Source organism: Microtus pennsylvanicus, chromosome 16 (genome assembly GCF_037038515.1).
Source record: "Microtus pennsylvanicus isolate mMicPen1 chromosome 16, mMicPen1.hap1, whole genome shotgun sequence".
Lineage (NCBI taxonomy): Eukaryota > Metazoa > Chordata > Mammalia > Rodentia > Cricetidae > Microtus > Microtus pennsylvanicus.
Genome location: NC_134594.1, coordinates 16,765,012 through 16,791,925, shown reverse-complemented (window position 1 = coordinate 16,791,925; position 26,914 = coordinate 16,765,012). Strand labels below are relative to the sequence as shown.

General features: G+C 41.2%; 1 protein-coding gene across 3 annotated transcripts in view; it reads right to left on the bottom strand.

Annotated features, from left to right (window-relative positions):
- Positions 1-26,642, bottom strand: part of LOC142836272 (la-related protein 1B-like) — a 40,368-nt gene extending 13,726 nt beyond the window's left edge. For all 3 annotated transcript variants that reach the window (XM_075950384.1, XM_075950386.1, XM_075950387.1), the window contains exons 1-7: positions 25,977-26,642; positions 16,453-16,511; positions 15,944-16,003; positions 13,393-13,567; positions 6,012-6,152; positions 2,856-2,999; positions 2,322-2,487 (exon numbers count right to left, since the gene is read on the bottom strand). In XM_075950384.1, coding sequence (XP_075806499.1) covers positions 2,322-2,487; positions 2,856-2,999; positions 6,012-6,152; positions 13,393-13,567; positions 15,944-16,003; positions 16,453-16,511; positions 25,977-26,502 — 1,271 coding nt within the window. In that variant the 5' untranslated portion in view covers positions 26,503-26,642. The remainder of the gene's footprint in view (positions 1-2,321; positions 2,488-2,855; positions 3,000-6,011; positions 6,153-13,392; positions 13,568-15,943; positions 16,004-16,452; positions 16,512-25,976) is intronic.
- Positions 26,643-26,914: the final 272 nt, after the last annotated feature.

Below are 26,914 nucleotides of genomic sequence, written 5' to 3'. Positions count from 1 at the left end.
ATTTGCTCTAAATAATGAAAAAAACCAAAGTTGTACATTCTGAGTTTTTTGTTTTTTGAGACAGGATTTCTCCGTAGCTTTGGAGCTTGTCCTGGAACTAGCTCTTGTAGACCAGGCTGGTCTCAAACTCACAGAGATTCACCTACCTCCTCCTGAGTGCTAGATTAAATGTGTGTACCAGCACCGCCCGACACATTCTGATTTTTATTGCACTTCAAATACCTAATCACAGTGCCTCGGAAGCTTGAAATGACTGAGATTACTAAACCTGGGACAGTATACCAGGCATTCATGCAGTCACAAGTTAAAATTGTACTTAGATGCAAATTTCTTAAATGAATAATAAGCTTCCCTTTAAATGCAATCCACTAAAGACCAAACTACATAAGTAAATCTACAAATCATTATTAGCTATAGTCTATGCTGGGTTACAAACATACAAATCTCTAGATCGGAATGACCAAAGATTCCGTCCGCCCGCCCCCCAAAAATTATCAGTGTTAAAATTTAATCCAGTGTGATGACGAGATAGCACTTGGGAAGTTAAGGAAGGAGTCTGAAGCAAGCCTTGACTCCATTAATGTCTATCACAAAAGGAAAAATAAATTAAAATAAAAACTTTAAATGTATTATTGATATAAAATTTCCATTTAAAGTGATTGAGACTATCAATTAGGAATAGTGAAGCATATTAATTTAAAATTTATTTCAGCTACCTATTTATTAAGCTTTGTTGGTTAGGGTGTGGTACTAATAAAACATACTTAACACCAAAGAACAATGAAAACTTAAAAAAACAAAAAGCGAACCCAAACTCAAACAGATCACTTCTCTAAGTACTAGACTAGAAACACAGTCTACAGCATGATTCCTCAAAGCCATAACTCCACTAAGCAGAGTAAGAACCAGTTTCCCTGAGACTCCACAGATGTTTGCCAAATCCCTGCCTGAAATCCCTAAAACAAAAAGAGAGGTCAAGACTAACGTCTGACATTTTTTGCTCAGTGTCCTTGGGGACATAAAAGTCCTACCTTAGCAGCTCTGCATTCTACACTGCATGCCCAGAAACTCCTCCCTCACTCGCATGAGCACAGTGGAGGCCGATATCCTGACATGGAGTTGCATGTTTGTTCACTGTCAGGTCTCAGAAGGGACCTAGCAGTAAGAGTTACAAAAAAGACAGGAATAATGGGATGAAGTTGACTGACACTTTCTGGCCATAAAAAGGCCCTTTTCCTGATCAGCTTTGTGTCAGCCCTAACAGAGGAAGCAAGAAGCAAGTTGCTCTGCACTCAGAGTCCATCTCATCTACCACCGTGGCTACCAAAGGTGCCTGGCTGGTGTCAATGAAGAAATTAATTTCTAGTTACAGAGGAGGATCCAGTTTCTTTTTTAAAAATGACTATTTTTTAGATGCTCATGCCCTTTCAGAAATAGTCCTTTTCCTTTACCATTCCAGATTTTAAAAACAATAAGATTTTATCCAGTTTTGTTACACAAGTCATGTGGTTTTTCTTTTATCATTATAAAGATATCATCCAAATACACAAAATGTATATTTGAAACAAGCAGAGGGCTGGACAACAACTGTTATGGAGATGTCAGGTCTGAACTAAAACATTCATTTAATAGAGGTCACAAAGAAATAACAACATAGGATAAAGAGCTTAAAAGATTTAAAAAAAACAGACAATATAGAAATCAATTGCTAAGCCGGGCGGTGGTGGCGCACGCCTTTAATCTCAGCACAGGTGGATCTCTGTGAGTTCGAGACCAGCCTGGTCTACAAGAGCTAGTTCCTGGACAGGCTCCAAAACCACGGAGAAACCCTGTCTCGAAAAAAAAAAAATCAATTGCTATGAAAAACTAAGACATTGGAAGTGCTTTTATTATTATTTTTAAATGAGACAGAGTTTTGTTCTGCATCTCAAGCTAGCTTTGAACTCATAGCAATTCTGCTTCAGCTCCCCAGTGCAGGAGTTACAGGCATGCACTACCACACCTAGATCATTTACAAATGTTAATATAAACATCTATTTGCAAATGAGATAAATTTTACTTAATTTCAAATAATATGTAGACATTAGAGTCTTTTTATGATATTTACTCATTATGTAATGATATTTAAACTATTCTTAGGAAAATGATGAGAACATGGGAAAAAAATCTGTAGATACTTATTTTGTCACTGTTTTCTAGGAAACAAAAAACTCACTCTCTAACTTTTATTATTACACTTTTGGAACTGTGATAAAATAGTCAAAGATATAAGTTTGCTACAGAAACAGACATCACTGCCATTCTAGTGTGCACCAACTTACATCTGGCGTTTAATGTACTCTTTGAGCAGTGTCTCTTCCACAGGATATACCTGCACACCTGTGCCATCGTCGTAGTAATACATCATGCTGGTGTTAAGCTCTGTGGGAAATGGCTGATCAGTTCTTTCCCCTGGCTCTCGATAACCATAGGAATAATCAAAGTTCACTGGACACAAAGTAAAAGAAAGGTGATCACAAGTTAAAAAATAAGCTCATAAATGTAAAGAGAAATCAAAAATGAACAAGTTCAAACACAAAACCAAATTTATTGGGAAACCAAAATAATTAGTAGAAACATTATCCTGAGTACAGTTCCTGGGTCCCATGTGGTAGAGAGGATCAACTCTGCCTTTGTCCTGGTTTCCACATGCACACCACCACGGTGCACTCACCTAAACACTCACACACACACACATGCGCGTGCAAGCACACAAAAAACCAGCATAATACAGGGTAGTATGAAAAAATGAGAAAATTTGCTAACTTTTTTTCAAAGAACATCTAATTTAACAGAAAAAAAATCTCATATCATACATCTAGGGTTTCCTCGACCCCGGCCTCTCCCGCGGCCCCGGCCTCTTCCGCGCCCTCTTGCAGAACCTCGGATGGTGCCACCCTCACTTCTCACACTCGATACTTCATCTTGATCATCTCTCTTTTCTCTATCCCGTCTCCAACCTTAAAATAAGATATTTTTTAACATTTAAATTTGCAATAAAATAAATCATCTCTATGAAAACATAGTAATTACCTTCCACCATTTTTTTCCTCTTTGGATTTTATAGTATCTTTTATTTATTCTTTGATAATTTCATGTGTTTACAATGTATTTTGATTGTAGTCATCCTCTACTCACCTCTTTTGGATTTTTTTTCACACAAGGCCTCACTATGTAGCTGGGACTGGCATTGAATTCATAGATTTGCCTCCCAAGGAATGGGGATTAAAGCTGTTAACCACCAGAGATGGCTTCCCATGGTGGGTTCTCAGATAGTGTCTGACTATTCATTCAGTCCAGGCTGGCCTTGAACTCTAAGATCTTCCTGCCTATGACTTCTATGATACAGAGATTATCAGGCAGGGTTTCTCTGTATCTCTGGAGCCTGTCCTGGAATTTGTAGACCAGGCAGGTCTCGAACTCACAGAGATCCACCTGTCTCTACCTCCTGAATGCTGGGATTAAAGGTGTGCCTGCCTTAAAGATTCTGTAGTAAGTAAATGAAACATCATAAAGACAAAGAGGTCCTCTGCTAAGAATGCACTGATATGTACATGTTCAGTGCTCCAAGGCTATTGAATTTACATGTAAAACTCCTGTAAGAAAGAGATGCTACCATTTAAGTAAAAAGCTTTTGTTCTAAACAAGAGAAACTGAAAGCACACACACACAAATCCAGAAAAGACACATGAACAAAAGGAACTGGATCCATAATACACATTCTATGTGTCCTGTCCATATCTGGCCCCCTCTGCCTCATTCTCCCTATATTTTTTTTGTCTGTTTGTTTTTTTCTTTTGAGACAGGGGTTCCCTGTGTAGCTCTGGCTGTTCTGGATATTGCTCTGTGGTCTCTGCCTCCCAAGTGCTGGGATTAAAGGTGTACACCACCACTGCCCAGCCCATTGTCTCATACATACTACAAAATTAGAAAATAGCTAAAAGGCCAAACAAGAATATACAAGTAACCAATAAACATAAAAAATGATGCTCCATCTGATTGGCCCTGAGGAATGAGCCACCTATCTAGAATGATAGGCATTCTAAAGTCCTATGATAGCAAGTTCTTTTTTTTTTTTTTTGGTAATATAGAGCATTAACAGTGCTAGCTTAGTATTCTACAACCAAGGCATATCATAAGCCCAAAAATGCTGACCAAAACAGAAGATAGTACGTTGTGTACTGTTAGTGAGAGTGAAAACATCAACTTTAAATTGGAATAATACAATTAAATTATAAAAACAACCAAATTATAGATAAGGTTTTTCAACTGGTGAAGAGAGGGTTAAATGGAGTTACCGTGTGTGCTATTTAGATGTTTTACATCCCCCGTCACTTTCGCTATTAGACATCAGGCCTCAGTAAAGACATCCAACATTATCTCCCCCACTGAGAGCAAACTGCCCTAGACCCTATAACTTCATCCTCAGTGCCAATTTAAAATTCCTTGTAACTTATGTGGATGTGGATGTCTACCACATCTGAAGAGCCCACAGAAGTTAGAAGGGCCCCCCTTGGAACTGGCATTACAGGGGTTTGTGTGCTGCTGCTACCATGTGGGTGCTGTAACCTTCACTGACCTTATACAAGAGCACTGAGCGTTTTTAACCCCTGAGCTATCTCTCTAAATATTCTTGCTAAAAATGGTAGCACAGCCGGGCGGTGGTGGCGCACGCCTTTAATCCCAGCACTCAGGAGGCAGAGGCAGGAGGATCTCTGTGAGTTCGAGACCAGCCTGGTCTACAAGAGCTAGTTCCAGGGCAGGCTCCAAAACCAGAGAAACCCTGTCTCGAAAAACCAAGAAAAAAAATGGTTGCACACACCTACAACCCCAGTTATTGGTATGGTGAGGTAGGGGTATTCTGAGTTCAAGACCAATCTGGGCAACAATACCCAGTGAGATCTCATCTAAGATAGATATTTCTTTCTTAACCCAAAGTAGGCCTTATTTTACAACACACCATAATAAACTCACAAAAAGTTTAATATTTAAACATTTTATAGAGTATTTGATGACAGTCATTGTTCATGGTACACTTTTATTAAAGCATTTGGGAAACAGGCAGGTTGCTCTCTGGTCTATATAGAGAGACCCTGGACTCACAAAAAAGTAATCGAAGATTCCTACTATTTTAAAGTTCAAATCCAATTATAAAAACATTACAAAATCCAAACTAAAGAACAGCTGCTTAAAATAATCTTATTATTTTGCCGGAAATAATGATGCATATCTTTATCCCAGGACTCAGAGGCAGAGGCAGGCCAATCTCTGAGTTCAAAGTAAACCTGGTCTACAAAGAATTCCAGGATAGCAATAATAATACTATTATCTTTTTAAAAAGATCAATGTCAGGAAAAACAAGGCAAAAGAACTGTCAAAACAATGATGGAGATTAAAGAGAAAGACAACTAAAGCAAAGTGTAATACCAAACCAAAAAGGGAGACATAGGACTACAAGCCCAGAATGATGACATCTTTCTGTCATCCTAGCATCCTAGCATGTAGGAGGCTGAGGCAGGAATATCACAAGTCTGAGGTCAGGCACATAAAAAGTGCCCAGCTAGTCCCATAATGAGATCCTGTCTCAATATAAAATAAGATCTAGAATTAAAATGAAAGCAAAATTGGACAAAAAGCCGGGCGATGGTGGCGCACGCCTTTAATCCCAGCACTCGGGAGGCAGAGGCAGGTGGATCTCTGTGAGTTCGAGACCAGCCTGGTCTACAAGAGCTAGTTCCAGGACAGGCTCCAAAGCCACAGAGAAACCCTGTCTCGAAAAACCAAAAAAAAAAAAAATTGGACAAAAAGTTATTGACAGTTACACTGTTAAAATTCAGCTTTGTTAAGTGCCATAATTACATTAAGGTATGCAGGGTTAGAGATGTGTCTGCAGTTTACTCTATACAGCTCCAATGATAAGCCCTAAAACTATGTTCATTCGAATATCATGCCACTCTTGAAACGACACTTACTTCGTGTATCATTTTTCCTATTACTGTGAGCTGGCTTATTTGCTTCAGATTGACATCTTGAGCTGTTCCGGGACCCAGGTCTTTCCTGGCTGTCTGGTCTCACATCATCTAAGTGTAGTGGTACCCATTTGTGCTTATTAGCTTGAAGAAACAAAACAAAATAATTTCATGACAATGTACAATTTTTATTAAAGCTCTGCAATTTTGAAAGCACTCTAAATTTTAAAGATTCAATTGTCTGTAGACTACCAAAATCTTTTTCATTCTTATAGACTGATTCTTGATAAGTTTGTGTAGATACTTCAAGTAAAATAATAGCAAGTGAAAAGCCAGTAATTAAAAACAAATCAAACAAACAAATATGCGAGGGTCTCGGAAGGTAAGTTAGTAAAACACTTGCTGGCCAAGCACCAGGACCTGAGTTTTACCCCCAGCACCCACCTCAGATCAAGGCCTATGCCACTAACACTCATGGATGGGGAGGTTGACACAGGAAGATCTCTGGGGCTTGCTGGTCAGCAAGTTTCAGGTTCAGTAAGAGAACCCATCTCACACAAGACAGAGAGCACTAGCCACCATACACATATGCATCCACATCCACATATACACAAACACACCAAAACCTTTGGTTTTAGAACACTGTCTGAAGCAACCATTTGTTCAGTCTTACTACTAAGTGGTTTCTCAAAGTTTGCGAGGAATAAGATGCTATTCTCTGACACTATATTTTTACAGTTATTATATTACAGCTGTTACAGATACAATGAAGATGAGAGAATATGAGCAAAGTGGATCTTGCATCTGAGAGGCTGAGGCAGGAGGAGGATTAAGTTCCAATCTATCTATCCTGAGATACATGCCAGCATGTGCTCGATTTTATGTGCTGGCTTTGAATCAAAAAAAAAAAAACTTCTCCGGTCGGTCGGTGGTGGCGCATGCCTTTTTCACAGCACTCAGAAGGCAGAGGCAGGCAGATCTTTGTTTTTCCTAGGTCAGCCTGGTCTACGTACAGAGCTAATTCCAGGACAATCAGGGCTACACAGAAAAACCCTGTCTTGAAAAACTAACAAAAAAAACCCAAAACTGCTTTCAAGCCTTTTGACCATTGTTAAAAGCTCAGACTTACATGGTAGGAGAGAAACAATTCCGGCAAAATATTTTTTTTTCCTCCACATGTATGCTGTGGCATGTGCATGCCCCATAAGTAAAATATTAAGTTTGTCAATATGACCTTCATTAAAACACACACACACACACACACACACACACACACACACACACGCTAGAGAGAAGGCTCAGCAGTTAAGAACTCTGACTGTTCTTCCAGAGGACCCAGGGTTCAATTCCCAGCAACCACATGGCAGCTTACAACATTATGAAAATCCAGTTCCAGGGGAACTGACACCTTCACATCGATTCACATAAAATGAAGTTAAATAAATCATAAAATTTATTTAAAAAATTAAAAAAAATACGTACACATTAGTGCACAATTCATGGCTCAAATATGATCTAAACTCTTTTTTTGGGGGGGGGGATGTTGTTTTTCAAGACAGGGTTTTACTGTAGCTATCAAATCTGTCCTGGACCTAGCTCTTGTAGACCAGGCCCGTCTCTGCCTCCAGAGAGCTGGGATTAAATGCATATGCCACCACCATGACCTAAATTTACCTGGCTATGTATAAAGTTCCAGACATAAGTATTGGGCAATTGATTTTAATTGAAGCAACAAAGAAAGTTTAGAGCGAAGTGACAGGTCTTTCAGAAGTATGAATTCTAGACAGCCATGAAGACAATTATATTAGAAGCAGGAAAAAAACATTGAGCGGTAAAGCAATTAATGAACAGGGAGAAACTTTTCAATTCTTGCTTATTCTGCTCTACTACTTGAAAGCAGTCAAGCTTTGCTCATTAGATCAAAGAAGTCTAGCCCTTAACTCAACAGCTAATATTCTTTAATAAAAGACAATGATTCAGCCAGGAAGGGCTGTTCATGCCTTTAATCCCAGAGTCAGAGGATCTCTGAGAGGCCAGCCTGGTCTGCATAAAGAACTCTAGGAAAGCCTGACTACATAAAGAAACTGTACCTTAAAAATACAATATATAGATTCTGCAGTCGTGACCCAGACACAGAGGAAGCAAGATGTGATGGCCTCCCCAAGAAAGGTACCAAACCACGTGGCTAACATAGACATGAAATATGGACTAATATAAGTTATAAGAATTAGTTAGGGGCTGGAGAGATGGCTCAGAGGTTAAGAGCATTGCCTGCTCTTCCAAAGGTCCTGAGTTCAATTCCCAGTAACCACATGGTGGCTCACAACCATCTGTAATGGGGTCTGGTGCCCTCTTCTGGCCTGCAGGCATACACACAGACAGAATATTGTATACATAATACATAAATAAATATTAAAAAAAGAATTAGTTAATAAAAAGAGCCTGAGGTACTGTGCCAATCAGTTTATAATTAATGCAGACTTCTGTGTGATTTCATTGGGGCTGAATGGCTACAGGACCAGGTGGGACAGAAACCACAGACAACAAATGATGCTCACATGGACAATTGCATCCACATAAAGCCTGAGAGAGCTTGGGAGTAATTCTAGACAGAATGGAGTTAAGCACGGCTTACTGATATCAGCATTTTCTCAGTTGAGCTCTTCTTGCTAGAGGCAAGTGCTCTCATTTAAGAGGTTTCCTGACTCAGCATTAGCTGCAAAACCTTGAAACTCTTTTAAGAGGTCCTGCCATGAAATACTTAAATGGTGTTGATGAAAAGCTGACTACATGCTTTTTGGTGGTAGCAGGGACCTTGAAATGCCATAGAGTTGTGGCAATCTCAGAAAGCTATAGAGTGGGCTGGATCCAGCCAAAGCCACAGCTTTAATCCTAGCCATACTGCTTAACAAATTAAAGACTCGTGTGGTCAGAAAGAGAGATATACAGTAAAGATAGATTCAAAGATGAAGAAAACCTCTAAATGGTTTACTGTGTGTTTAAAAATATATGTAGGCTTGGGAGGGGAAAATGCATAAAAGTCCTTAAAAGAAAAAAGAAAAAAGGAGCAGTTGGGTGTGGTGGCACACCTTTAAATAAAAATAAAAGAAATAGAATTTAAAGTAAAGCCACTTAAGATGGAAAATACACAGAGTCTAGATACTGTATTTTATTATGTTGTCTTTGAATTTCTTGATAGCTGAGTAAGTAGCAACAGCTGCTAAGACATTTGAATGCTTCTGGATTAATAAAACAAATATTTTGAAAATACCTTGACTTCAAAATTGAAGTCAAAAGGTATGATACTTTGAAGAAGAGGTTTTGTTTCCACAAGAAATGAGAGACTGTGGATTCATTCCAGATTAAGAAAAATCAGGTTTAGGGGGCTGGAGAAATGGCTCAGAGGTTAAGAGCATTGCCTGCTCTTCCAAAGGTCCCGAGTTCAATTTCCGGCAACCACATGGTGGCTCACAACCATCTGTAATGAGGTCTGGTGTCCTCTTCTGGCAAGCAGGCATATACACAGACAGAATATTGTATACGTAATAAATAAATAAATTTAAAAAAAAAAGAAAAATCAGGTTTAATCAAGGAAGACCCCCTGAAAAATCTCCAATAGGAGCAGATGGCCCAGATGTCTGAGTTCTACATCCAGAACAGATTCAAGATTGCTGCCCAAGATGATCCAGGCTCACAGGATACTTCAGTGACGACTTGATCATAATTCTAAATTTTCTTTAGGTCCCCATAAGATTATCAGCACCCTCAATGAGCAGCCTGAAAAACTACACTCACATTCCCAAAAAATGGACTATGGATATTTTCCTTTGTTTAGAATGTTGGTTACAAATTGTTGTGGATAATGGTCAGGAGAAAAGCTAAACAAAAGAGATTAAAAGTTCTTGCTTTAAAAAAATGGGAGGGGATGCTGTGGGACAACGGTTTACACCCTGTCAATTGTATTTTAATAAAAAGCTGATTGGCCAGTAGCCAGAGAGGAAGTATAGAAGGAACAAACCAGGCAGGAAGTAGAGGCAGGGCTATAAGAACAGGAGAATTCTGGGAAGAGAAAAGCTCATTCTGCAGTCGTGACCTACACACAAAGGAAGCAAAATGTGATTGCCTTATCAAGAAAGGTACCAAGCCACGTGACTAACATAGACAAGAAATATGGGGCTAATATAGGTTGTAAGAATTAGTCAAGAAGAGCCTGAGATACTGGGCCAATCAGTTTATAATTAAAAAAAATACAATAAATAATTAAATAAAAGACAGACAATGACTCGAGTAAGTTTGGTATTGACAACAAAGAAGTTAATGGACAAGTGCTATACCATCAAATATACCTTGGTGTGTAATTTCACCTCTGCAGAGTAAAATGCTTCAGTACCTGCTGTAGAATAACTCTTTTAGAACACTGTGAATATGTATTAATCTCATTGGTTTAAGAAAGAGCTGACTGGCCAAAAGCTAGGAAGGAAGAGGTGAGGTAGGAGAGTCAAACTGAGAAAATAAAGGACAGAGCCATGGGAGTCGCCAGCCAGATGCAGAGGAAGCATATGAACATGCTGTACTGGGAAAAGGTACTGTCACATGGTAGAGCATAGATAAGAAATGTGGGTCAGCCAGGCGGTGGTGGCGTATGCCTTGGGAGGCAGAGGCAGGTGGATCTTTGTGAGTTCGAGGCCAGCCTGGTCTAAGAGCTAGTTCCAGGCCACTCAGATTGTTATACAGAGAAACCCTGTCTCAAAAAATAAAACAAAAGAAAATATAAATTAATTTAGGATGTAAGAGCTAGTTAGTAACAAGGCAAAGGTATCCGCCGAGCATATAATTAACAAGTCTCTCCATGGTTATTTGGTTTGGTTTTTTTTTTTTTGTTTTTTGTTTTTTGTTTTTTTTTTTTTTTTTTGGTATTTTGAGACAGGGTTTCTCTGTAGCTTTGGAGCCTGTCCCGGAACTAGCTCTTGTAAACCAGGCTGGCCTCGAATTCACAGAGATCCTCCTGCCTCTGCCTCCTGAGTGCTGGAATTAAAGGCTTGCGCCACCACCGCCCGGCTTCTCCATGGTTATTTGTGAGCCAGCTGGTGGAACAGAGCTGACTGGCAGGACAGAGAAAGTCGGCCTACAAGTGACTTCCCAAAGAACTCAAAATCTTAAAAATTTTAAATTACATGAACCTTGCCTATATCTCCTGCTGCTCGTCCTAGGCTCAGAACCCTGAGTGAGTATAGGCTTTAATTAAGACAGTCCCTAAACACATGAAGAGTCCAGGAAAAGAAAGAAAGAAAAGAATTTAAGGCAGTAAGTTTTTCCTTCATAACGTAATTTTTCAGGGAAAACCTTGACTAAGATGAGAGCTGGAGAGATGTCCATACAGGTTATGTGCATGAGCTGTTCTTCTGGAAGACCTACTTTGAGCTCTAGCACCCATGTTGGGGGACTTACAACTGTCTACAACTTCAGAGACTCAAACACCCTCTTCTGGATTCCATGGGTATCTGTGCCTACACACACATACCCATATACCAACACACATGCACACACACACCACATACATACTTCACACACATACCCATACACCAACACACATGCACACACACACACCACATACATACTTCACACACATACCCATACACCAACACACATGCACACACACACCACATACATACTTCACACACATACCCATACACCAACACACATGCACACACACACCACATACATACTTCACACATACCCATACACCAACACACATGCACACACACACCACATACATACTTCACACACATACCCATACACCAACACACATGCGCACACACACCACATACATACTTCACACACATACCCATACACCAACACACATGCACACACACACACCACATACATACTTCACACACATACCCATACACCAACACACATGCACACACACACCACATACATACTTCACACACATACCCATACACCAACACACATGCACACACACACCACATACATACTACACACACATACCCATATACCAACACACATGCACACACACACCACATACATACTTCACACACATACCCATACACCAACACACATGCGCACACACACCACATACATACTTCACACACATACCCATACACCAACACACATGTACACACACACCACATACATACTTGAAAATAATTTAAGATCAATCTTTAAAAAACTGTCAGGTATGAACTATAGAGACAAAAAGTAGGTAAGTTCCAGGTTACCTAGAGACTGGAACTTATTATATTGAGACTTATATAGGGTATATAAGTATTTATATACAATATCTAAAATTTATTTTTTATATACAATATAGAAAGACTTCATATAAGACTTTATATTATATATAAACTTATATATTGGGGAGACTGTCTCAAACAAACAAAAATCCTTAAAATACTAACTAAAATTGTTCTCATTTTTTTCTCTTAGAAAACCAGGGGCTACCTGTGCAGTAATCCCAGCCCTCATGAGGCAGAGGCAAGTGGATTTGACAGTCTGATCTAGAGTGAATTCCAGTACAGTCAAGGCTGTTAAAAAAAAAGAGAGAGAGACAGAGAGAGACAGAGAGAAAAAGAAAACCAAGGAAAGAAAACCAAGGGCTGGAGAGATGGTTCTGTGGTTAAGAGCACTAACTGCTGTTCTAGAGGACCTGGGTTCGATTTCCAGCACCCACATGACAGCTCACAACTATCTGTAACTCAAGTTCCTGGGGACCCAACTCCCTCTCACAGGCATACATGCAGGCAAAACACCAATGCACATAAAGCAAACTTTAAAAAAAAGTCTTTCATTATCTCAGTATTTTCTATGAATGAAGCAATTTCAATGTAAATTTAAAATAACAATGGCATTAGACTGCTTTCCAAGAAAATATACAAGAATAAAACCTGTAAGGAATTTTACTCTATTTTGTACAGTTTAAGCAGGGTTGATACACAGAGAAACAGTCGAAAGAAAGAAAGAAAGAAAGAAAGAAAGAAAGAAAGAAAGAAAGAAAGAAAGAAAGAAAAAAAGAAAGCTGGGCGATGGTGGCACACACATTTAATCCCAGCACTTGGGAAGCAGGAGCAGGTAGATCTACAGCAGAGAAACCCTGTCTTAAAAAACAAAAACCAACAAAAAAAATTTATGTGTGTGTATGGGGGTGGTTATAGTTTGAATGCTAAATAAATAAATAAATAAATAAATAAATAAATAAATAAATAAAAGAGGTCAGGACAGAAGGCCAAACAAGTCAAAACCATTACTGCTGCAGGTAGGTTAACGTGACATCACATGTGATGACAGAGATGGCGCTAACTAATACGATTCATCCCCATGCATCTTCAAAACCTTCAAGGTAAAATGAAGACACAGGCCAGCTGACCTCTCTTCCGCTGGCTGCTTGACTGAGCCTCGTCTTCGCTGATATTCTCAACAGGACCATCTAGTTTTGCTTCCCGGTTCTCTTTGCTCTCACAGTTGCTTCTTTTTTCAATCTTCTCTTCTTTTTCTTTTCTAATTTGTGGTTTCTTATTTCCTTGGCCGATAACACTTTGAGACTGAAAAAAAAAAGCGTTCTGAATAGAATCATTTCTATTAACATTTCACTTAAAAAAAATCAACATCTATTCTAAATATTGCTAGGAAAATAACTCACCGAAAATAAAAACCTGGAAGGGTAGAGCACTTGTCTAGTATGCATGAGGTACTGGTTTAGATTGCTAATTTGACCAACACACGTAACTACATTGCCATCAATAGTCTAAGAAATGCAAATTAACTATATTTACTACAATGGCTACTGTTTTAAAAACTGACCAAATTAATCAGTACCAGTGGGAGTGAAAGTTTGGCAGTTTCTTCTTTTTTTTTTTTAAATTTGTTTGGCTTTTTTTGGGGGGGGTTCCTTTTTTTGTTGTTGTTTTTGAGACATGGTTTCTTTGTGTAGCCCTTGCTGTTCTAGAATTCACTTTGTAGACCAGGCTGCCTCAAACTCAGAGATCTGCCTGCCTCTGCCTCAGTGCTGGTATAAAGACATGAGCCACCTTATAAGGCCCAGTCCTTAGCAGGTTCTTTAAAAAAATAAACAAAACTAAATAGCTAGTATATGATCTTGCCACTCTTCTCCTAGTTAATAACTACGAGTGGAAAAAAGGAAATATCCATTCAAATTTTAATGGAGAGTTTCATTTATAATAATTCAATGTCCATTACATTACATTACAACCATAAATTGAAATATGTCATTGATACAACATGGAAAAATCTACTGAGTAGTCAAAGTACCAGGTGAATATATGGATGCCAGGGGCTAAGTGAAGCTTCCAACTAAGCAGAAACAATAGTGCCCCTACACTATTCTACATACACAGAAAATATAGCAACATTGCAGGCAGGAGCCAAGTGTTTGTTCTCAGTGATAAGTTTACTGCACAATCTGATAAAAACCAGGCGGTGGTGAAGGTGGTGCGCGCATTTGAGTACTATGCAGGTAAGAGGCAGGCAGATCTAGGTGAGTTCAAGGCCAGCCTGGTCTACACAGCAGGTTCCAGTTCTAGGATTAGAGCTACACAGAAAAACCTATGTGGACAACAAACAAAAAACCACCCACTCCAAAAACAAAACAAAACAAAACAAAACAAAAACAATTGAGTGAGGTAACCCAGACACAGAAAGACAATTATATGTACTCACTCATAGGTGGTTTTTAAACATAAAGCAAAGAAAGCAGGCCTACAAACCACAATCCCAGAGAATTTAGACAACAATGAGGACACTTAAGAGACTTACATAGATATAATCTACATGGGAAGTAGAAAGTAGAAAAAGACAAGATCTCCTTAGTAAAATGGGAGCATGGAGACTTTGGGGAAGGGCTGAAGGGGGAAGGGGAGAGGCAGGGAGGGAAGCAGAGAAAAATGTAGGGCTCAATAAATATCAATAAAAAATGTATTAAAAAAATGCCAGGTAGTGGTGGAGCACACTTTTAATACCATCACTAGGGAGGCAGACACAGGCGAATCTTTGTGAGTTCGAGGCCAGCCTGGTCTATAGAGAGAGTTTGAAACAGGCTCCAAAGCTACAGAGAAACCTGTCTTGAAAAAACAAAACAACTAAAAGGATTGTCAGGTTTAGGTTGGGCATGGTGATGCACTCCTTTAAACCCAGCACTGCAACACAGGCAGGCAGACTTCCTTGAGTTTGCAGCCTGTCTAGGCAGTCTACAGAGTGAGTTCCAGGCCAACAGGGGCTATGTAGAGAAACCCTGTATCAAAAAACAAAAGCAACCCCCCCACACAAATAATAATAAGCAGTAGAGAGACAGCTTGGCAGATAAGAGCACACGGTTGCTCTTCCAAAGGACCTGAGTCAATTTCCAGCACTCAGTTTCTCACAACCAGCTGAAATTAGGGCAGCAGGCAGTCCTTCTGACCTCCACAGGCATCAAGCATGCACGTGGTGCCAGAACAGATAAACACTCGCACGCATTAAATAAATAATACTAACCTTTTTTTTAAGTTAAAATGAAATGTAATCCTTTTTGTTAAAAAAAAATAAACAAACAACAAGAGTGATACAAACACTTTGCCCCAACTCCTGGGGATATAGCCAGGTAGGGAAATATAAATGAAAGTAATATCTTATAACTGGGTAAAACAAACAAACAAAAAGGATAGCTGTCAAGTTTTTAATCATCTTATCAAGGCATATAAACATAAAAATGTAACCGACTTTTTAAAAATTATATTTGATCATTATTTAAAAATAAAAAGTAAAATTACTCTGGGTAAATGTCAAGCCACTAAATTCATTACTAGTACTAAATGTTTCAAGTCAAAATAATCGTACTGCTGAGCTATATCTTTAAATACACCCAATACAACAAATAAGGCTGAGATAAGAATTCTTTTTAAAAGACTTACACACATACTCACCCCCGTGTTCGCTAATTCACCTGGTGTTGGCCAATTTGCCATATCACTGAAGTCACTAGCCTAAAATGTAATAAAATAATTGTTACAACCAAAAATGATTTTTAGAATTTTTAGATAGAAAAAATATTCTAAATGTAATTTTTGTTGCCAGAAATCCTGAGCACTTAGAAGTAGGAGAAATAAGAATTCTGGGTCACATGGACACAAGAGTAACCTGAGCTTCAATGAGACACCCCAGGCCAGCCTAGTCTACATAGTGAGACCCTGTCTCAATCAAAGCGGGGGGGGGGGGGGGGGGGGGGGAGCAACAGCAAAATCAAATAAAGTAAGAGTATTTTTCAAAATCACCTCTATTTACTTATATGTGGATTTGACAAGCTAATTCAAATATTTCTTAAATATTTTGAAGTAAAAATTCAATGATATTAGGATCAAACTTAAATCAGAATTGTTTTAAATGATTTTCAATCAATACATTTAAAAAGTACATCCTATCTGTAAAAGCATACCTTGTTGGATTTCTTTGTCTTGAGTTTTCCCGCTTTTATAATTTTTGGGGAACTGAGCTCTAAAGAAAATATATAAAATTATTTTTCAACCATTTCATTTATTAAGTTTAGCAAAACAAGTATTTCAATTTTGGCAAGTTAGCAGTCATAACTCACAATAAAAGCCAAGTTCCTGTTACTCAAATTCCTTGAAAGACACCAACTATAATATGCAAATTCAAATGTTATCTGCATTTAAAAAGTAGAAAATACTAGCAGGCAAGCGGGGGCTCAAACACTTAATCCCAGCATTTGGGAGGCAGAGGCAAGCAGATCTTACATCCAGGGCTATACAGAAAAACCCTGTTTTGAAAAGCAAAGGAAAATACTAATTTATACTTAACTAGCAGACCGATCCTTTTATTAAGAAAATACACTGCACTGGGTGAGGGTAGCTGGCACACACCTTTAATCCCAGAACTCATGAGACAAGCAGGCAGATCTATCTGAGTTCAAGAACAGCCTGGTCTACATGGTGAGTTCTACTACAGCTAGGGCTACACAGAGAAACCCTGTCTCAAAAAGCAAAAACAACAACAAACCAAAGAAGAAAATATACCATAATAAAACTAAAATTGCAACTTCTAAAAAAAATTCTACTCTACCCACTCCCTTTTAATTTAATTTTTTGGCATGTCGTGAAAGGGAAGATAAGTGTTCTACTTCCAAGTTACAGCCCCAACCCTCAACTGATTTTGTAATAGGATAAATATTTCTATATAATAGAACATTTATTTTATATATAATATATATTATATCTTATATAATGTTTATATAAGAAAATAGAAAATGGTTTACGACTTTAAACTACTTCTAGAAAACAAACAGGTCTGGCAACCTTAATAGACCATGCCTAGTATCACTCTTAGGGATGCTGTTGCTGTAAAACACCATTACCAGAGGCACAAATATGACTCAGGTTAAGAGTACATGTTGCTTTTAAAAAAGACCCAGGTTCAGCTCCTAGTACACAGGTGATGACATGCAGCAATACATAAATACAGTTCCAGGGAATCCAACACCCTCTTCTGACCTCTATGGACACTGAGCACACACATGGTACACATACATACATGTAGGCAATACTCATACACATAAACTAAATAAATCTTTAAAAAATACTTCCAAAGCTGGGCGGTAGTGGCGCATGCCTTTAATCCCAGCACTCGGGAGGCAGAGGCAGGTGGATCTCTGAGTTCGAGACCAGCCTGGTCTACAACAGCTAGCTAGTTCCAGGACAGGCTCTAAAACTACAGTGAAACCCTGACTCGAAAAACCACACACACACACACACATACAGACACACCAAACACTTCCACTATAACAATTCATCAGAGAAGGAAGCCAGGATTTAGGTAGAAGCAAAAGCTGTTGTTCCTGAGGCCATGAACGAGTGCTGCTTACTGGCTTGCTCAGCCTCCTTTCTTACAACACCCAGGACTACCAGTCTAGGGGTGGCACCACAGCCGGGTCGTGGTGGACCACAATGTGTTAGGTCCTCCAAGCATTCATTAAAAAGGTCCACAGGTTTGCCTATAGGTCAATTTTATGGAGGAATTTTCTTATATTTTTGGTTGTGAGCCTAGCCTTTAACGGCTGAGCCATCTCTCCAGCCCTGGAGTAATTTTCTAAATTGTGGTTCTGTCTTAGATAAAGCTACTTAGTTTTAAATTGGCAAAAAAAAAAAAAAAAAAAGATAAAACAGAGGGCTGGAGAGATAGCTCAGGTCTTGAGTTCAATTCCCAGCAACCACATTGTGGCTCACAACCATCTATATTGAGATCTGGTGCCCTCTTCTGGACTGCAGGCAAAGCATTGTATACATAATAAATAAGAGACACAGAGAGAGAGACAGAGACAGAGACACAGAGAGAGAGAAAACAGCTAACCAAGCAGGACAGCCAGATCCAGCCACAAAAAGGAAAGTAACAGGTCTCTGTAGAACTTTTTGGGCTGGGGCTGCAGTTGAATGGCAGGTAAAGAGCTTACTCAACCCGCACAAGGTCAGTGCCCCAAACAAGCAAAACAGACCATTGCATCATCTCTCCTTATCTTGAAAGAAAACACAATGGCTGATCATAAAAAACTGTCTTTAAATTAAGGCTTTTAAAGCAGCATCTGTTTTTATATTCACTCACTCATTATCTGTCTATCTACCTATCATCTATCTATTTGGGGAGTCTTCTTATGAAGCAGGGTCTGGATGTACAGCCCTGGCTATCATGAACTGGTTATACAGACCAGTTAACCTCAAACTTGAAGTGATTCTGTCTCTGCTTTCCTCCCTAGTATTGGGATTAGAGGTGTGAGTCACCACAACTGTCACACCAGCCTGGGACTGAGAGTCTACCAACAGAATGAGCTACTCTCTCTTTCTCATTCATATGCACAGGGCTTTAAACCCAGCACTCAGGAGACAGAGAGGCAGGCACTTTTGTAGGCTAACCCAATCTACACTGAATTTCAGCATACCCAGGACTACGTAGAGATTCAGTTACAAATAAATTAATTAAATGACCATATACCTTTTAAAAGATTATTGCTCAAAGAAAGGTAACACAGCATGGTGAAATGTACCTGTAATACTCTACAAGTATATGGAATAGATAGCATGCATATGTGCATACATACATGTACATATGGATAAAACATAACAAAGAACATGCAATGCTGGCACACATAATCTCAGCAGTAACCAGTGCCTCTTTACCTAGGATTAAGACCCGCTTAAAAATAAGGAAATCATGCCTGGTACAGGAACTTAGCCAACAACCCAAGGTTGGCAAAGTCACTGATCTTGGAGAACCTACAACCAGCACTTTACTAAAGCAACATAATCCCTAACCACATTCTAAATATGTCCTTATATCCAAGTGTAGAAACTTCTCTTTAAGAAAACCACAATCAATCAAAATGCAGAGTTGTGGAGCCTAGTCCCACTGGATATAACTACAATACAACTCAGGGAACAGTGCAGAAGGAGGGCAGAAGACAGAAAGAACTAGAGATCAGGGAGTAAGTATGTGTAGGAAGGACAGACGCTTCACCCAGAGTCTTACCAATATAAATACATAAACACTACCTGACTGAAGACAACACCTTTGATAGACATGCCAAAATGGACAGGGAAATTACCATAAAGCCTGAATCCTACACAAAAAGTCACAAGTTACAAAGGAATGCTGAAAGAGGGAGAAACAGGGAAAAATACAATTGGTTAAACAATAGGTCAGCCCTGAAAACACATGCACACATATGTATGTATGTATATGTCATTACAGAGCAGGTTGTTTATATATAGGAATCTGAATATATATAGGAATAAAAATGAAAGGGGCCATAAATTTGAAAAAGAGCAAGAAAAGGTATATAGGAGGATTTGGAGGGAGGAAAGTAAAGGAAGAAACTATGTAATTAACATTATAATTTAAAAAAATAAATATTTTCTAAAAAAAATAATCCATGCAATTAAAAAAATACAGGCATATGGGGGGGAAAAGGTAGTGTGGGTGATCAAGAGGATATAAACCTAAATCTACAGCAAAAATATTTGGGGTCTGGAGAGGTGGCTATTGTAGAAGGCCAGGTCCCAGCACTCACATGGTGGCTCACACTGTTTGGAATTCCAGTTAAACAAATCTTTAAAGAAATATATCCAGCCGGGCGGTGGTGGTGCACGCCTTTAATCCCAGTACTTGGGGAGGCAGAAGCAGGCGGATCTCTGTGAGTTTGAGGCCAGCCTGGTCTACAAAGCGAGTTCTAGGACAGACAGTGAGTGCAGCAAGCAGTCTACCAACTGAGCCCCAATAATTTTACTTTTATAAGGATATAAAAATAATACTATGTGTAAATAAATAATAAAATAGAAATAAATAATATATATGAAATTTGGAAGATGAATTTCACGAAGGTACTACTGACAGCAAACTTACTTGCAGTTCCCTACCCTCCCCAAAAAAGAAAAGCGGGTTGATAAATAGTATCAAAGTCAAGCACTTTAGCACAAGCCTTTAACCCCAGCACTAGAGAAGCAAAGGCATGTCCATCTGAGGTCAGCCTAGCCTACATAGTAAATTCCAGGCAAGCCAGGGCTAAATAGGGAAATCCTTTCTCAAAACATACGGTCAAAGAATAAATATGAAAAAAATGTACAAAATCAGTATTTTTATATTCTGAGTTTTTATGAAATTACACTACAAGACTGAGTTTTACTATACAGCTACAGCTACAAGCAAGTGATGAACAAGCCATAGACTGTTACTTAATGAAGGGGTTGTTAAATCACAACCATTTAGCACAAGCTTAGGATAGTTCGAGATCTTAGATCATAAGTCTTCATACTGAATTCAAGACATTCCAAGGTGGGCCTGGCTTTGGCTGAATTGTTTTATCTGGTTTCCCAGAAGCAGCGAAAGACCAGAGACATCCTAAAAGTGGAGGAGTGTCTCAAAACATGGGACCATCAAGAATCTGGCTTGCTTTTGTCCAGAGAAGATTAGGCTGCCCATATGGCTAACTTAATAGGTAGAGGAACTTGCTACCACACCTAACCTAAGCTTGATCCCCAAAACACACATGATCTAAGGAGAAAAACAACTCCAAAGCTCTTCTCTGATCTTCACATAAACCAGTGTGGCATGCATGTACACACACACACACACACACACACACACACACAAATAAATAAATTTAATAGGTTCATGATCATATCCTAAAGACTCCAAATGCTGCCTATAATGTATCTAACTCTGATAATAGTTTATGGCAAAAGTTTGTGGATGTAATTTCTTCACTACATGAAGACTGACAGTTTGGCTGGGATTGATATGCTTTTCTCTTTCAATAGTATCCTATTTGGGGGCAGTGGTGGCACACTCTTTAATCCTGGCACTCGGGAGGCAGAGGTAGGTGGATGCTGTGAGTTCGAAGTCAGCCTGATCTACAGAGCAAGTTCCAGGATAGACTCCAAAGCTACACAAAGAAACCCTATCTAGAAAAACAAAAAACAAAGAGTATCCTATCAGTAGACTTAATATAGCTTAATCTACATCCTTTAAACCCTAAGTGATCTCTGGACATACTTGTTTTTTATCATTACCATTATTCTCTTTCTGATTTAGGGCCTTACCTTTTTCACTTTAATTCTGTATTTACCCGTGTGCATGTGCGTGTGGGTGCCCAAGGAGTAAGAAGAGGGTGCTGAGAGTCTCTAGAACTGAGTTACAGGCAGCTATTTGCTGCTACACAATGTGGGTTCTGGGAACCAAACTCAGATCCTCTGAAAAAGCATCATATGCTCTTAACCTCTGAGCCACCTATCTCTCCAGCTCTGCCTCATTATATTGCTCTGGCTGGTCGCAAACTCCAAGGTGAAGCTGATTCTGTAGCCTCAGCCTTGGAGTAGGTATGTGCAACTACACATCTCAGTCTTTTTTTCTTAATATTTCTTGCTTTTATTTGTGTCACCCATGTGCAGACACACTCAGAGATTAGAAGGCAATAGATGCTCTATATAACCGGGGTGAGCACTCTTGACATAGGTGCTAGAAGCCAAAGAGTGCTTTGAAAGAAGAGTAAGCACTGAGCAATCTGCCCCAACCCCTATATCATCCTAGTCATTTTTCTTAGGAAAATGAGAAGCCACAGCACTAAGCTTGTATGTAGAAATAACTACCGGCAGTGGTGGAGCACACTTTTAATCCCTGCACTCAGGAGGCAGAGGCAGGTGGATCTCTATGAGTTTGAGGCCAGCCTGGTCTACAGAACAGAGTGAGTTCCAGAACAGGCTCCAAAGTTACAGAGAAACCCTGTCTCGGGAAAAAAAAAAAGTCAAGAATTACCTGGGCTGGAGAGATGCCTCAGTGGTTAAGAGAACTGGCTGCTCTTCCAGTGGACCTAAGTTCAATTCCCAGCAACCTCATGGTGGCTCACAACCATCTGTAATAAGATCTGGCACCCTCTTCTGGCGTGTGGGCACACATGGAGGCAGTATGTTGTATACTTAATAAATAAATAAATTTTTTTAAAAAAAGAAATCACTCTAGTGTTAAGAACGGGCTCCGACAGGAACTGAGTGGAGTGTGGAGTCTGAGGATTCAAGGAGACAGGATCTCGCCCTTTCGGTCTGAAGTTTTGGTAGAGGTAAAAGGTCTCCCCAGTAGCTGACTGCTCTGCTTTTCTGATCTTCAGCTTTAACCCCTATATTTGTCTCTGGGTTTTTATTATTTGTGCCACACATAGGTTATTTCTCTATTGCCCTAAATCCCTGTACCAGCCTTAAAATAAAAGTAACCTTGAAGTGGAAAAAAAAAAAAAAGACCTGGCTCTAATAGACCTGGTGGTGGTCCGGAGCACACCTTTAATCCTAGTAAAGATCTGCGTAAGCAGAGTTAGGCTGATCTTTGAGTTTGAAGTCAGCTTGGTGTACAAAGTGAATTCCAGGAAAGCCAGGGCTGTGACAGAGATACCCTGTATTGAAAAACAATCAATCAATCAAACAAACAAATTGGCTCCTTAATGACCATCATCCCAGCTACTGGGAAGACAGATGAGGTTTGGATAACTCAGAAAATGTCATCTCAAAACAACAAAAAAAAAAAAAATAGAAGACATGAACCCACCCATGTCATTAATTTAAAAGACCAAAAATCTTGCCAAAAGCCAACTATCCATTTAGTAACAACTAAACTATCACCCATTGCTTTCAGCAGTTCAATGACAATCTCTTATTTATGTTACCTATTACTGGAGGAACAGCTTAGAGTCAGGGTTGCTACCCTGACATAGATCTGAAAAAAAGGCATTGCTAATATTGCAGAATGACCCCAAAAATTAAGAGTTGTCAATAAAAAAAATTGATACAACTGAAACTCCTTTTGATTTTGTCTTTGGTTTTTGAGACCAGGTCTCCATATGTAGCCAAGGCTTTCCTGTAACTCATTGGTTAGATCAGGCTGGCGTTGAACTCAGACATCAGCTCGTCACTCCCACAAGAAGAGTGCTGGGCTTGGGGGCTGGAGAGATGGCTCAGTGGTTAAGAGCACTGACTGTTCTAGAGGACCCAGGTTCAATTCCCAGCACCCATGTCTCACAACTGTCTATAATTTCAGTTCCAGAGGACTTGACACCCATGGCAAGACACAAATGCACATAAAATAAATATTAAAAAAAAGAGTGCTGGACTTAAAAGAGTGAGCCACCAGGCCACTCTTGATTTTCTGAGATCCTGGTCTTGAGGGTAATTCAGGCTGGACTCAAACTCATGATCTTTCTGCTGGAATTACAGGTATGGACCATATTCCCAGTTAAGGGCCACTCTATTCCTAATGTAAGAAAGACGAAATATTCAAGGCACAAGTAGGTTAAACTGTGAAATATTTTCCCAATTAATTTGCAAATTAAAATTCCTGAGGGGGTGCAGAAAAAAAAAGCACGTACATACAGTTTGATGATAAAGTACAGGGCTCTGGGCTCATTCCCAACATAGGAGAAAAAAAAGTTGATGTGGGAGTCCCCTTTGTGTGCTATGATAACCTTAATGAATAAAGAAACTGCTCTGGATCTATAGCAAGGAAGAACTTAGGTAGGCAGGGAAAGCTAGACTGAATGCTGGGAGAAAAAGGGGCAGAGTCAGGGAGAAGCCATGGAGCCGCCAATGGAGACAGAAGCTAGGAACTTCACCAGGTAAGCCATAGCCACAGAGATATATAGATTAATAGTAATGGGTTAAATTAATATGTAAGAGTTAGCCAATAAGAAGCTAGAGCTATGGGCCAAGCAATGATTTAAATAATATAGTTTCTGCGTGATTATTTTGTGGCTAAGCAGCCTGAAACAAACTGGCGGCCTCCTTCCAACAGAATGTCAAGTCTCACTTTGAAATAAACTGTGTTTATTTATTTATTTTTCGAGACAAGGTTTCCCTGTAGCTATCAAGCCTGTCCTGGAACGACCAAGCTGGCCTCAAACGGAAGTCACAGAGATCTGCTTGCCTCTGCTGGGATTAAAGGTGTGCACCACCACCGCCTGGCTAAACTGTGTTTACAAAAACTGGTTTCAGCTGGGCGGTGGTGGCTCAGAGGCCGGCAGCTCTGAGAGTTCAAGGCCAGCCTGGTTTACAGTTCACAGAGAAACCCTGTCTAAATAAACAAAACAACAACAAAGACACAAAGCTAAAACAAACAAAAAACTGGCTTCATATTTGTTAGTTCAATAAAAAGTCTAGACGTGGAGAGGTAACTGTCAATAAAGCAATCAACAAGGGCTTTCTTTTCTTACTAAATGTTAGAGAGAATTGGCATAGCATGTTTTCTTCACTTAGCAATGGTAGTAAACAGCTCTTTTCAGCTAGGCAGGAATTATACCAATACTAACAGGGAGCAAAATTTAGTGTTTCTTTTTTTCTTAAAGTGTCAAACTTTAGTAAAAATTAACGAGGAGAGCCAAATGCCTATAATCGGAAGGAGGAATTGGAAGGAGGTAGTGGCGGGAGGATCAAGGGCTCCAGACCAGCCTGGGCTACAAACATAGGTCGTGTTTCAAAAGCAAACAAAATAACAAACAAAATTAATGAGAATTTTCGTGCAAAAGCTAAGAAACTAAGTTGGTTCAACATTTATCTCCCTCTACAGGACAGATTCAACTATGACATTTGCACAGGATCCCTTCACCGCGTTTGACCCCCACAACCCCGTTAAACGTACTCAAACTTTGGCTGTTCCACTGACTTCTCCACAGAACAGCGAAAACTTTCCAACAAAACAGCCTCAATTTCTATAGAAAAAGCCCAGTTATTTTAGTACAGTTTAATTCTAAAAACAAATGGGGAGTTTCAATCAGCCACCCCCCCCCTTTTTTTTTTACTTTAGGTTTTGAAAGACTTTAGTAAATTGCTCAGTCTGGCTTCGAACGCCTAATCTTTCACATCCATGGGGTAACAGGCGTGCGCCACCAAGTATAGGCCAGCCTTAATCTTATTTTCCAAACTGCAGCTGCTGCAACCCAAATAAAGCCCCAAGGGCCATATTGCCTTGGTCAGCATTCGAACGCGATGGCACAGCCCAATCACTAACGCGCAGGCTACCAGGAGAGCAGACTCCGAATCAACTGCCCTATGGCAGGCACTCTGAAACTCGACCGAAAATCGCCTTCGTGCCAGCTGCGCTCAGAGCCACCTCTACCTAGCAGCCAGTTCCTTCCCGAGCGAGCCCCAACTCACACACCGATCCGCTTATTCTGACTCGCTTACACTCTGGCAAGTTCCCGGAAACTTTCCCACAGTCTTCACCGCGTCCAGGTCGCCGACACGTGAAGGCACAAGCCGAGCCCGGCCGCGCTGCCCCGTCACCCACGCCGTGCCCCGAGCCGTCAAGGAGAACCTGAGGTCCCACCTCTTCCTGTCGCTCCCGCTCCCAGTTGTCCATTTATGTAAATCGGCACGTTGAATGACACCTAGGAACCCAACACCTCCCGCGGACTGCACTCACCGGCCTCCCGGGCGTCCTGAGCGGGCGGCGGCGCGCCGGTGCCCACGGGGGACAGGTGCTGCAGCAGCTTCTTGGTCCACGGGTTCCCCTTTGGCGGCGGCGGCGGCGGCTTGTCCTCGGGGCCGGCGGCCGCAGGGTCCTCTCGGGCGACCTCGGGAGGGTCCCGCGGGGCTGGCGGCGGCGGAGGCGGCGGCGGCGGCGGCGGCGGCGGCGGTGGAGCTTCCCCGCCGAAGGGACCCCCGGACGCGCGCGCCTTGTGTGCCAGGTGCAGCGCCAGCGGCCTCACGGGCACGGCCGCTTGCGGCACGCTGTGTCCCAGCACGAGCGCCGGCGACGGCTCTCCCCGCGCCCCCGGGCTGGTGGCGGCCGCGGCCCGCTCCTCCCTCGCCTCCTTGCCCTCCCGCTCGCCCGGCGCCGGCTGCTCCGCCCGCCGGCTCGCCGCTGCCAACAGCGCGTCCCGGTCGCCGGCCACGGCGGGCGGGTCCTCCCGGGGGGCAGCGGCGGGCAATGGGACGCGAGCGGACATGGCCGGCCCCTGGCCCCAGCCTCCTGCCCAGCCGGGGGCCGCCCGGGTCCAGGGAGCCCGGCCGCCCCTCTCTCCACACGGGGGCACCGACCCGCTTCGGTCCTGGGACGCGGAACCCGCCCGCCGAGGCGTGCAGCGCTCGGCGTGCCGCTCCTCCCCGCCCGCCGAGCGGAGCGCTAACCGCCCGCCGCCCGGCCTCGTCGCAGCGCACGGCCCGAGCTCGCCACACGCGCCGGGCGCGCCCGAGCCGCGAGCCCTCGGCGGGCGCGGGCGGCAACGCGGGGCTCCGGCCAGCCTGAGGGCTCTCTAAGGCGAGCCGCGGAGACGCGCGCGGACTGAGCCGGTAACTGCCCCAGGGGGCGGGGCGTGCGGAGGGCGAGGCAGCTGGGGGCGGGGCGCGGAGGGCGAGGCG